General features: G+C 34.0%; 1 protein-coding gene across 1 annotated transcript in view; it reads right to left on the bottom strand.

Annotated features, from left to right (window-relative positions):
* Positions 1-12,885, bottom strand: part of LOC145292985 (S-adenosylmethionine synthase-like) — a 41,443-nt gene that overhangs the window by 11,680 nt on the left and 16,878 nt on the right. Inside the window, exons 2-5 of the mRNA XM_080139228.1 lie at positions 8,936-9,136; positions 8,646-8,758; positions 6,036-6,179; positions 1,723-1,941 (exon numbers count right to left, since the gene is read on the bottom strand). Coding sequence (XP_079995354.1) covers positions 1,723-1,941; positions 6,036-6,179; positions 8,646-8,758; positions 8,936-9,136 — 677 coding nt within the window. The remainder of the gene's footprint in view (positions 1-1,722; positions 1,942-6,035; positions 6,180-8,645; positions 8,759-8,935; positions 9,137-12,885) is intronic.

The following is a 12,885-nucleotide window of genomic DNA, read 5'->3' on the forward strand; positions in this document are numbered from 1 at the left end:
CAATGCAGTTGTCTTCAGTCTCAATCACCGCCTTGATATGGATCTGAAACTGAGAGCAAACCTTTTCCACAAGTGCCGGCGGGAACTCAGCTGATGGTGGCGATCAGGTTGACTTTAGTGTTGTAGGAGGTCATGTTAGTGATATTCTCGACGTATAACCAAACAAAGTAATCCAGGGGGGTTCACGTCAGGGAGGAGGATAGTGAGGATCAATACCGTAGTACTCTTTCTGAAGTCAAGCTGAGGTCTCTTTGGACTTGTGGGTCGGCGCAGAGTCCTGCTGCCACCTGATTGCACCAGACCACCACATTTGAGCATATTCAGGTACACTTTGGTGTTGACTTTCAAGCCAACTTAAAGATGTGAAGTGGTATGATGTGGCCCTCACTTGAAACCACACCAAAGACCATAACTGTGGCCGGAAACCGTTTTCATAACCAGAGGCACGTCGCTTTATTCGTGCCAATCCAAGGATGCATCTTGAGAATGCTATTGTCATGACTTGGATAGGTAGAGAGTTTGAATTGTACAATGGTGCATCTGATATTGCTTGTGTCACTTTCAGACATGATAGAAGGTTCCTATTGCGGTTGGGATTTATACACAACTAACTAACTAGTAGATGGTCTGCAAAAAAAAAAAAAAAAAAAAAAAAAAAAAATGTTTTATCAAATGGAAATGCAACTGTTGTCTTTTCTAGGGCAACAATTTTATCGTTCTACCCTATATTTTTGACATAAAAATAAAAGAACTGATACCTACAAAATTACTATTTTTTCTTATCAACATTGCTCCAGATGACTAAAATTCAGAAAAAAATTTATTTTTGACCCTAAACTGGTGGATTTAGAGGGGTCTGTTTTGCAGCCAGATTATGTAGTAACTAAAGGGAAATAACTTTTTATTAAGAATCAAAGACTTAATTCCCTTATGCTGTCAGGAATCTATAAAAACTAATTCGATGTGCATATATGTCCAGATAGAAGCAGGAGGGAGAGGGGGAAAAAAAACCCCAAAAACAAGAAAGTTTTAATAGAAATGTTACTTTTGTTCCGGTAACAATAGACAACACTGCTAGTTATAGAAATGAAAAAAAATCCAGAAAAGAAACTATGTACATAACCATCACCGAACATAGATTTCATATTCCAAAAATCATGTTGGTTTGGCTAGTAAACGAAAATATTTAGTTGTCATAGGTCGACTAAAGATAAATTTGTCCACAGATCCCTGGTGCTGCAAGAATGTAAAAGAGCAAAGGTTATGTGAGTTTGTGGTAGTGTGTAAAGACACGGTAACGTTAATCTGATCAAGTCCAAGATCCCCCTTCCGATGCACCTAGTCTCAAGCGGAATTTCCATGAACAGAGTTTCTTATCAAGGTTTTCCCCACAGATAAGTTTCCAAATCCAACATCAAATTTTGTTTATACCATTAATCATTTTCAATGCTTCTTATCCTTTATCTTTCAATTGACAATCATTTCATCTCATTAATTGTAACCATGCATCACTATCAGATCGAGGCTGATGACATGAAAGCTATGCAAATTTCTTTCACAAACTATAAAAATGCGTTCTTATTGGTGAGAGACAATTTTTCTTTAGCATTCGGATAGTCATGATCAACACATGGAAACTCAATTTTTGTTTTTTTATGTTGTTTATAAAACTTTCAAAAAAAGGTGGAGAAAAAAAAAAAATGGGATGAATAGTCAACTTACAATAGGTCCACCCATAACAAAGTTACCAGCTGGGTTAAGATGGATGACAGTTTGTTCATCAATGTATTTACTGGGTACGACAGCAGTGACAACTTTTTCTTTCAATTCACGACGAAGTTGCTCAAGAGATACATTCTGGTCATGTTGGACAGACATTACAATGCTATGTATGCGTAAAGGTACCGACATACCTCTGTCAAATTTATATTCAATGGTAACCTGAAATTACAAAAACAAAAATAGATAAAAGAAACTTCAAATTTTATAAGTTAATTTAGAGACATACAGACAGAAGAACAGATGAGGGAATGGAACATTTCGGCTTGGCTGATCAGGCATAGAGATAATTCGGTGTTACCATGCCAGTCACACTTAAAGATCTTATAACTTAAAAAATTAAAATATGAAAATATATCACTTTGTTTTTAAGAAAAAATTATGTTTTTGCAAAACTCTTTCGGTTAATTATTTTCTATTTTTTAAGAATTAAAAACTTAATATTTTAAATCTTTTTTTAATTTAACTATCATTATATTATTACGCTTATCGCTCCGTCCGTTATCATGCTGTGCATCCCTAAAAAAGGAAAGTGGAATATTCCAAATAAACCTTGTCACCCTTGAAAAAGAAATTGGTGAAAAAATTGGTGTCGCTGTTAAGGCAAAGCTAATAAAAATGATTTGCCTTTCAAAGTGTAGTATCTGTTCTTCAGGTGCTACTTTCAATTTCTTCTCTCTCAGGGGAAGAGAAATCCTTTACGACTAAGACAATTTTTTCTCCACGTTAAAAAACGACCCTGGTGTCTAAATCTGTCCCGTGGGGAGGCATTGTGAATGGGTACTATGTTTAATGTAACTAAGTTTTATTAAAAAAAGTAACTGGAAAAAGATATTTCTGATTTAATTACAAAATGCCCTGGAAAATGTCACTTCTGATTATTTTTTTTTGTTTACTTGCCTCCCCACAAGGGCGGAATTGGACATGTGGTCGGTTAAAAATTTAGGGGGAAACCAGCTCCCCAAAAGGGGTACTGATCAATAACAAAAATAAAAATTGTATCAGTAATGAAGGATTTCTCCTCCATTAACCAAGACCAAAAAAGGGAGGATTTAAGTCACCGGAATGCTGAAACTGATACTACACTCATTGCTTCATTTTGAAGCAACGGTTGCCTAATCACTAACCGTGTTTTTATGTATTACTTTCGAAAAGCTGCTGAAACAGTTTATGATTCAAACATTACTTTATTTCAAGTATATTTTAAGCAGTGGGTTACGGGATATGAAGTCAGTCTCGGAAATTACTCAAACCGTTTACGATTTAAACATTACTTTATTTCATGTATATTTTTAACAGTGGGGTGTGGGATATTAAATCAGTCCCGAAAATGGAGGAAACCGTTTATGCATTACACATTACTTTATTTAATGTATATTTTTAACATTGTGGTGGGAAATATAAAGTCGGTTCCAGAAATGGCTGCAACCATTTACGCTTTGGACATTACTTTATTTAATGTATATTTTTAACAGTAGGATGGGAGATAAGGAGTCGGTCCCGGAAATGGCTGAAAAAGTTTACGATTTATACATTATTTTATGTATATTTTTAACAGTGGGGTGGGATTATAAGTCAGTTCCAGAAATGGCTGAAACAGTTTACTATTTAGGCATTACATTATTTCATGTATATTTTAGCAGTCGGTTGGGGATATAAAGTCAGTCCCTGAAATGGCTGAAACAGTTTACGATTCAAACATTACTTTATTTAATGTATATTTTCAACAGTGGGGTGGCGGACATGAAGTCAGTCTCGGGATTGAATGAGATATGCAAATATATACTATCAGAAAGCGTCAGAAAGGATCGAATGAGATAGGTGAACGATATATATTAGCAGAATATGCAGCGTCACCCGGATTTAGATAAGATAGGTGAAACATATATACTATGACAATACCCAGAATTGATTGATTTGTTTGTAATGAAATAATCAGCCCAGACAATCAAAGTTTAAGTAAGGGGGAGCTACAGTGGATTAAAGTTATGAAAATTATTGTCGAAATTAGTAACATATCCAAGAATTATATTATAAAAATTATCGAAATTAGTAACATATCCAGGATTATGAACAAAGATTAAATGTGAGTTAATCGTTTGTGTTTATAATAAAATAATCAGCCCAGGAAATATATCAAAGTAATTATGTTAGTAAGAGAGGGCGATAAGGATGGTTTAAATTATGAAAAATAATTGTCGAAATTAGTAACATATCCAAGAATTATGAAAAATGATATGTTATTTAATGCATTAGTGTTTGCAATGAAATAATCAGACCAGGCAATATATCAAAGTAATTATTTTAGTAAGTGGGGCGATAATATGGGTTAAAATTATGAAAAATGATTGACATTAGTACCATATCCAAGAATTATGAAAAAGGACGAAATGTGAGTTAATTGATTTGTGTGTCTGAAATGAAATAATCCCAGATGATATATCAAAGTTATTATTTTAGTAGTGGGGATTTGATAATGTGGGTTAAAAATATTAAAAATAATTGTCGAAATGAGTAAAATATCCAAGAATTATTGAAAATGATGAAATGTGAGTTAATTGATAGTTGTGATTTTTATGAAATAATCAGCCCAGACAATATATCAAAGTAATTTTTCAGTATAAGAGAGGGCGACGAGGATAGTTTAAATTATAAAAAATTGTCGAAATTAGTAACAGACAAGAATTACGAAAAATGACGAAATGTGATTTTATTGATTGATTTGTTTATAATAAAATAATCAGCCTAGACAATATATCAAAGTTATTATATAAGTAAAGGGGAAGGAGATAAGGAGGGCTTAAATTATAAAAAAATTATTGTCGAAATTAGTAACATATCCAAGAATTTCGAAAAATTGATGAAATATTAGTTAATAGATTGGTGTGTTTGTAAGGAAATAACCAGCCCAGTAAAATATATCAAAGTTATTATTTAGTAAAGGAGGAAGGCGAAAATGTGGGTTAAAATTATGAAAAATGATTGTCGAAATAAGTAACATATCCAAGAATTATGAAAAATGATTAAATGTGATTTTATGCATTAGTGTGTTTGTAATTAAATAATAAGCCCAGACAATATTTCAAAGTTATTATTTTATTAAGGGGGGGGGGGGATAATGTGGGTATAAATTATGAAAAATGATTGTCGAAATTAGTAACATACCCAAGAATTGTGAAAAATGATGAAATGGAGGTTAATTGATTAGTGTGTTTGTAATGAAATGATCAGCCCAGCAAATGTATCAAAGTTATTATTTTAGTAAGGTTGGGCGACAACGTTGGTTTAAACTATAAAAAAATATTGTTGAAATTAGTAACATGTCCAAGAATTACGAAAAATGATGAAATGTGAGTTGATTGATGTGTGGGTTGGTAATGAAATAATCAGCCTAGACAATGTATCAAAGTTATTATTTTAGTAAGGTGTGCGATATGGTGAGTTTAAATGAAAAATTTTCAAGATTAGTACCATATCCAAGAATTATTAAAAATGATGAAATGTGAGTTAATTGATAGTTGTGTTTTTTTTTATAAAATAATCAGCCGATACAATATATAAAATTTAATATTTTAGTAAAGAGAGGGGCGATAATGTGGGTTGAAATTATGAAAAATTATTGTCGAACATAGTAACATATTCAATAATTATGAAAAATTATAAAATGTGAATTAATTGACCGGTGTGTTTGTAATGAAATAATCAGCCCAGGAAATATATCAAAGGTTATTTTAATAATGGGGCAGTACAGATTTAATAAAAAACTAGAATAATATGATTGTGCCTTCATTCATGCTGAACAGAACGCTCACAGCATGCCTAGCAACAATATATTGCATATGAAAAATGCTGCAGTGGAATTTCCACAGGTCCCGCTAGTGAAAATATAATCTCATTTGTTGATGACCGGGTGTTGTCTGCTTTAAATAAAACAGTTCAAAGTTTTTAATGTTTATATCACAAACTTAAAAAAAAAAGTTTTTGGCAAAACTCTTTTTGGTTAATTTTATAAATTTTTTAAGGATTAAAAACTTAAATTAAAAACAATATGAAAATATAATCTCGATGACAGAGTGGTGTTTTAAATAAACACTTATTTTTAAGTTCTTTTTTTGAATCAAATTAAATTTTTTTCTTTTAATTTTAATATAATAAAACTTACTATGAAAAAACACTAATTTGATGCTGAATCAGCCATGCCGAAACATACCAACCTCGGCAGACAGGTAGAAAGACAAAGAAATTTACTGTCTTACCTGTGACTTGGTGTCAGGTCTTGCCCACCACAAATCACCTGTTCTGCGCAATTGGGCAACTTTAGCGTTAAGCTGATGAGCCAGAACTACTGTCAACGGCATACATTCTTCAGTTTCATTTGTCGCATATCCAAACATCAAACCCTGCAGGGAAATAATGAGCAAAAGTTCTTTATAAATACATAAGTATCTTTGTATCACATTCATATTTAAAAATGTTAGGTTAATAGCAGGCTGCCCTGCATGGCATTATATTTAAATTATGATAATTAGATCAGCTTAAAGTGTTTAAAAAGCGTTTTCAAACCTACTTATTCTTAACATAAGGAAGCTGTCATGTTTCATGACACCACATGCAGTCATGAAGCAGTTGACAAACAGATAAAGATCTGATGACCACCCCTCCCCACATACTAAATTTTTAATTTTGATCCCTTAGTCTTTTTATGGATGAAAACCTGATTAGTTTTCCACAGGTCTGAATATCCTATATATTAAATTTCAAGTTTTTAGATAACAAAATTTGTTGAGTATATAGATACAAAGGAGTTTTTATACACACATTCTCACTTTTTTAGATATAGATAAAATCTTAAATTATTTAAAGAGGTTGAAATGGATTTTAAAAATAGAGGGGATGATGTAGCTTGCATTGTTGGAATTCCTAGTTTCCTACATTTTTGCTCACACCATATAGTTAAATAGGTATAGTAATCGGTTTCTTATGTGCACTCGGACTTTGCAGTCTGCAATATCTAGACAAATTCAGGTACATGAAATTCAATGAAAATATTGCAATATCCCCCCCCCCCGGGATACTTCTATCTATATATATAAAAGCGAAAATGTATGTATGTTTGTTTGTTTGTGTGTATGTTTGTGTGTCTGCTAAAAACTTTCGACAGACGCGACGAAAATTCACAAACTCGGTATCATATCGAAGCCCCATCCATCGCTTGAATAATATCGAAAAATTGGCCAAAAAACGTTAACTTTTTCACCCCGAAATCGACAATTTTCCACAGGGGGGGGGGTCAACAAAAACGGGTTTCTTGTAACGATGACCGATTCTACGCATGCGTCAGATGACGTCATGACCTGATTTACTTTAAATAGTTGAAAAACAGAACACATTTCATCTATGTCGCTTTAGCGCAGTTAATTAGCCTGTTTGTTCATTATCTAAACGTTTTCGGTTCGAATCGTGGTGTGAGATGTTTTTTTAATTTTTTCTCTCGATTTTTTAAATTTAAATATTTATTTAAGCCATTTTTCCCGTAACGTTCGTTTTCCTGTTTTTTTTTTTTTTACTTTGCTTATTCTTAGCGACACCCGGGTATCCACCGATTTTTTAAATTTTAATATCGAAACAGGCTTATTTAAGCCATTTTTCACGTGTTCGTTTGCTTTACGTTAGATTTTTTTTGTTTTTTTAAAATGTTTTGATTACCCCCCCCCCCAGCTTAATTAAAACGTTTTCTTTTCTTACTTCGCTTATAACAATGCTTACATCGTAGTCGTCATCACGCTCGACGACTTTCAAACATCTTTCACTAACTCATTCTGGCTGGCCGATTTTATTTTCAAACTTCGCCTCAGGGCTTCCGGTTCGACCCCCCCCCCTGTTTCTTTTTTATTTAACACCACACACACATACAAACACCCGAGCAATGCCGAGTACCCCTGCTAGTCTCTTATAAAGAGAAGTTTTTACCTACTCATGCCTATACAATAATTTACAACACTGAATTAGAAATTCCAACAATACAACCATCACAAACTAAAACTTCTTTTTTTCCGGGGATGAGGTGGGAGAGGGGAGATAATGCAAGTATTTATACTGTTCCATGCAATAATTATTGGCCAAGCATTTGTGAAACTCAATGAGATCTAAAAGGCTTGGTGAAGAGAAAAGATAAATTTCCTAAAAGCACACGATCATTTTTAACTTTAAACAAGCTTGACTCAAATTCATTTTAAATCTTCAATCATTCATGAATACAAACTGCTTCTACAATTTTTCTTCTTGAATTAGTAAACTCATAATTAAACAGAATCTTTTTTATATCCAGGATACATATTTTACATCACATCTGACAAAATTTAAAAACCTCAAAACAAACATTAACTAAATTCTTTGAATTTTGATGGCTATGGTTATGGTCTACAAGACCCCAAATAAGGTAACTAAAAACATGCAGTCAACAAATGAAGCATGCATGGTCTCCCGTGAGTGCATAGTTAAAGAGGCATAAAAAAATGACTGTTCAGCGTTTTACAGGTACACCCTCTTTTTGTCAGAGGACCAGTCATCTTTGACTAAAGATGGTTTTACTTGTTCTAAATACCAGTTTCATAGAACTAAACCGCATGAAAAAAAAAAAATATAAACACTCATCTCTATGGTAATACTGGTAGATACAGCAAATCATACATAGTTCTTTTAAAGATGTCTCCTTTTGCTATTAATTTTCCGAGAATTAAAACAAGACAGAATTGATGGCCTATTAATGTCAGAATGCATAAAATGAAAATTGTTTTATTAACATTGTCCTACATTATCATGAAATGATTTAATAGAATTGTTTTTAAAAATTGATCTGCTTTTACCTGATCTCCAGCACCAATGTCCTCATCACTTCTGTTAATGTGAACACCTTGGGCAATTTCAGGACTTTGAGCCTCAACAGCCAGTAAAACATTACAGGTTTTGTAATCAAATCCTGAAGTTAAAATAGAAAATTAAGAATTTTATTTTAAGCAGGATCAATTTCATTTTACAACTTTGAAAAAAAAAATAAATAAATAAAAATAAATAAAATAAAAAATGCGTAAAATCTTAGTTTAATGAAAATCGAAAGCAAACATCAATGAATTTGGGATTGAGAAACCTAAATTACCTTTGGCAGAATCATCATAACCAATACGTTTAATGGTGTCTCTCACAACTTTCTGGTAATCAACTTTAGCATTGGATGTGATTTCTCCGCAGACAAGGATCATTCCAGTCTTAGCAACAGTTTCACATGCCACTTTGGCATTCGGATCTTGTTCCAAGTGGGCATCAAGGACGGCATCACTAATCTGGTCACAGATTTTGTCTGTTAAAATAAAGAAAATCAAACATTTAGCTTCTTACATATAGATGCTATTTTTTATTAATTAAATGGGAAAGGGCTGGTGGAAATTCTATGATGACTTTCTTCCCAGCAATCTTTTTTTAAAAATGGTTAAAACATCATGAAACTAGCTAACTTGAGGTGACATTAACCCAGAGTGGGTGGAGCCTGTTTCTCCCATAGGACATAGCACCCCGGAATGAGTGTAGACCATGCACAATCCGCAGCAACCAGTCCCGGGACTAGCAACAAACAATATAAACCTGTGGACCACTTGGGTTGTTTTATAGCATATTAACCTTTTTTGGGGTTACTTCATGCGAAATCCAGTAATTTTGGAAAAGTTTTCATGCTTCAAGTTCTAGTGATGAGTAATGATCCACGAATGGCCAGATTTGATTTTGTTTATGCAGTTGTATGATGAATGTTTTATATTAATTGTATTTTTTTGTGCCTTTTTCCATTGTAGTATTGTTTGTCATGGTTTATATTTCCTTGGTTTAAGACTTAACATCCATGGATTCAGAATCTATTTTTTTTATTTTAGTTTCAGTTCATGATGTGTTGAGGGTTTTGGCTCTTATTGTGAGGATTGCTTCATTTTTTTTTTATTTTATTTATCTTGAATCAGTAATTGTTTGGTTCTAGACGCACAAGGAATTTATGGTTTTGTTTTGATGGTTGACAATGATTGATGGGCGTTTTATCATTTTGAGGTATCCGGGTTTTTTTTTTATTTGGATCTTGTTACCATTTCACTGGCTAGTTCAAATTGATTTTTAGTGCCCCCTCCCCATTTTCATTTAGTAGACTGCTTTTTATTTTTGAGAAAGTTTCTAGTATTTTGCTAATTTGTTGTTTGTTTTTGGTAAGATTTGATCTTTAAGTTCGTTTTTGCAGAGGGAGTGGGGAGAGGAGGTTGATAGTTTAACATCTTTTTGTTTCTGATGTTTTCTAATTTTTGGAGGTGTATTACAAAATAGTTTTAATGGAAATTTTGCCATTCGTCTTAGGTGTATAAATTTTTCTATAAGTTCATGGTGAGGGATGCATAGGTTTTATTTTTCATCTATCCTTCCATTTTTGGTCTCTTTTCTTTTGTATTTTATTCCTAAGATTTTTTTTTCCCAGCATTCACATATTTTGGCATAAGTAGAGCGATCCATTTGATCTCATTGTTTATTGAGGCTTTCTTTTTTAAGCCACATTTTGGACGCATGTGGAGTGACCTCTGCAGATGTCCAAATTTTTGACATTTGAAACATCTAGAAATCTGGGATGTAATATTTCTACATGTTCTCCAATTTTAATTTTTGTGGGATTTGGGGCATATTGAATGTGAGCATTCTTGTGAGTATCTTCATTATGTTTCCTTAACATTTCTTCATGGTTGATAACTTTTTGATTGTTTAGTTTGTTCTGAATTTCTTCAGGTCGCAAGTGTTAATTCTGCTTCTCAGGACTCCTTCAATTTATTTTGTTATGAGTGTAGTTCTGATATTTAAGTTATGGCAAATTTTCATTTATTTGGACAGTATTTTTTCCATTAGTAAATTTGGACAGTATTTTTTTCCATTGGTAATTTTCCTTCTTTCAATTTTGATAGTTTACTAGTTTCGATAAAGGAAGATCATCTTGTCATAGGAATTTTAGTGATTCTATTGCGCATGCTTTTTTCACTTTCAGAGTTAGATAGAGCATGTTTTGTTCTGATTTGACATGAGATTTGTTGTTTTTAACTACTTGTGCTCCCCGTCCACCTCATCAGAGGTTGGTATTGAGAGTTGTTCAAGGGGAAAATCTAGTTGCTTTGATAGGGTCAGAGCTATCCAGAATAGCCTCAATCAAGTGTGAGATCCTGAGCATTTATCAAATTCATTCACTACCCAATTCTCAAGTGAAAAAATAGGTTCGCGGCCGTGTCTGCATTTGTGTTTTTCATTTGATTGATTCTTAGCCAGCGCCTTCTATCATCTTATCGCCTTACAAAGTGTTATGTAACTTCCCTGCATTATATTTTGAAGGAGAATTACTGTTCAGCATTTTTCAATTCGTTTTATTTTTGGTTTTTAACCTGACAAACAGATTGATCGCATTGGGCTTCTTTGGAATTATGGATAGTGTTTTCAGCTAGACAAGTGTTTCTTGTGAAAGTTTGGCGAGGGGGAACCATAGATTGAAGCTCAGTCAAACACTTTCCATGAATATAACGATACATCAGAGACAAACTCGCAACATCTCTTCCGTGAGAGAGGTTGCAGGGAAGAGAAAAGGACATCTCCTACAAGGCTACGAAGTCTATTTTGAACTATCAAGGCAGGACAAGTCCTTTCTAGAAGCTCCTGCCCAGATGTGGCAACAGTATTCCATCCTTGGACGTACCTGGCTCTTATATAGATAGAGAATTGCATCAGCAGTGAGATATCTACTGGATCGATAGAAAGATCCCATTTTTCCAGCGGCCTTGGCAACAGATTTGATGTACGTGTTCTATTTAAGATCAGGAGTAATGGTCAAGCCCAGAAGCTTGTCAAAACTTAAGACCTCCTGAAGATGAGAGCCATCCATTTCAATTGATGCCAGATGTGGATCAGAATGTTGATGTAAAGAGAGAAGCTTGGTTTTAGAGGCATTAAAAGTAACCAGCCACTCCTTTCCCCATTGTACCACGTGCTCAAGATCAGAGGAGAGAGAATCAGAGAGAACTTGGTCATTTACTGTCTTAGATGTGCTACCATAAATGGTAGTGTCATAAGCAGAAATGTCTACAAATGATGTAAGGATGTGATTTGGAAGATCATTAATGTAGATCAGGAAAAGAGTTAGGCCCAAGATGGACCCCTGAGGGACTCCAGCATTAATACTGTGAGCTTCTGATTTTTGCCCCTCAACTACTACTCTTATGAACCTATCAGAAAATGATTTAATAATTAAGACATTTCCAGCTATACCATAGCTAGAGATCTTGTGAAATAAACCTTTATCAAAGGCCTTAGATATCTCAAGAGCAATTGCCCTAGAAAGGTTGCCTCCATCGAGAGATTTGCTAATCCTATGAAATAAATAACTGTAAGCACATCTGCTGTAGATCTAGCAGAACGGAAACCATATTGAGTGTCACTAAGGTTATTTTTGTTGAGATAGTTGATTACTTCTGTATTTAACAGATTCCAGCAACTTACTCATGACGCACAGACTTATTGGCCTGTACTGAGAGGAGGATGAGCGATCACCTGAATTCTTAAATACAGGGCATACTCATGAGATTTTCCAGGGTGATGGGAAGCTATTCTCCTTAAGACAACATTCAAACAGTTTTGTAAGTATGGGCGCTAGTTCTGGTTGAAGTTTTTTTGAGTACTATAATTGGAATACCATCAGGGCCTGTTGCTTTACTGGAATCAAGGTTTTTGATTAGCTTGGCAACATCATGTACAGATATATGTATATCACATAGCGTGTTTTCTGATGCAGGAGGAAATATTGGGGGTTGGCGGCCTTGGTCGCAAAGGGTAGAATTAGCTGCAAAGTTCTTGGCAAAGAGTTTGGCTTTGTCAGGTGCATTGATGATAGTTGGGATAGAGCACACGCTTCTGTTCAGGATTCTGTTTGCTATTTGCCAAAACTGGTGGGAACCAAGCCGCTGCTCAGCTACTTTGGACTTGACGGACTGAGCATACAACTCTCTTGCGTTCTTTATTACTTTCTTATAATGGTTGCTGGCAGTCCTG

The sequence above is a fragment of the Euprymna scolopes genome, chromosome 14, assembly GCF_053919585.1.
Source record: "Euprymna scolopes isolate OS-2025 chromosome 14, ASM5391958v1, whole genome shotgun sequence".
Taxonomy (NCBI): domain Eukaryota; kingdom Metazoa; phylum Mollusca; class Cephalopoda; order Sepiida; family Sepiolidae; genus Euprymna; species Euprymna scolopes.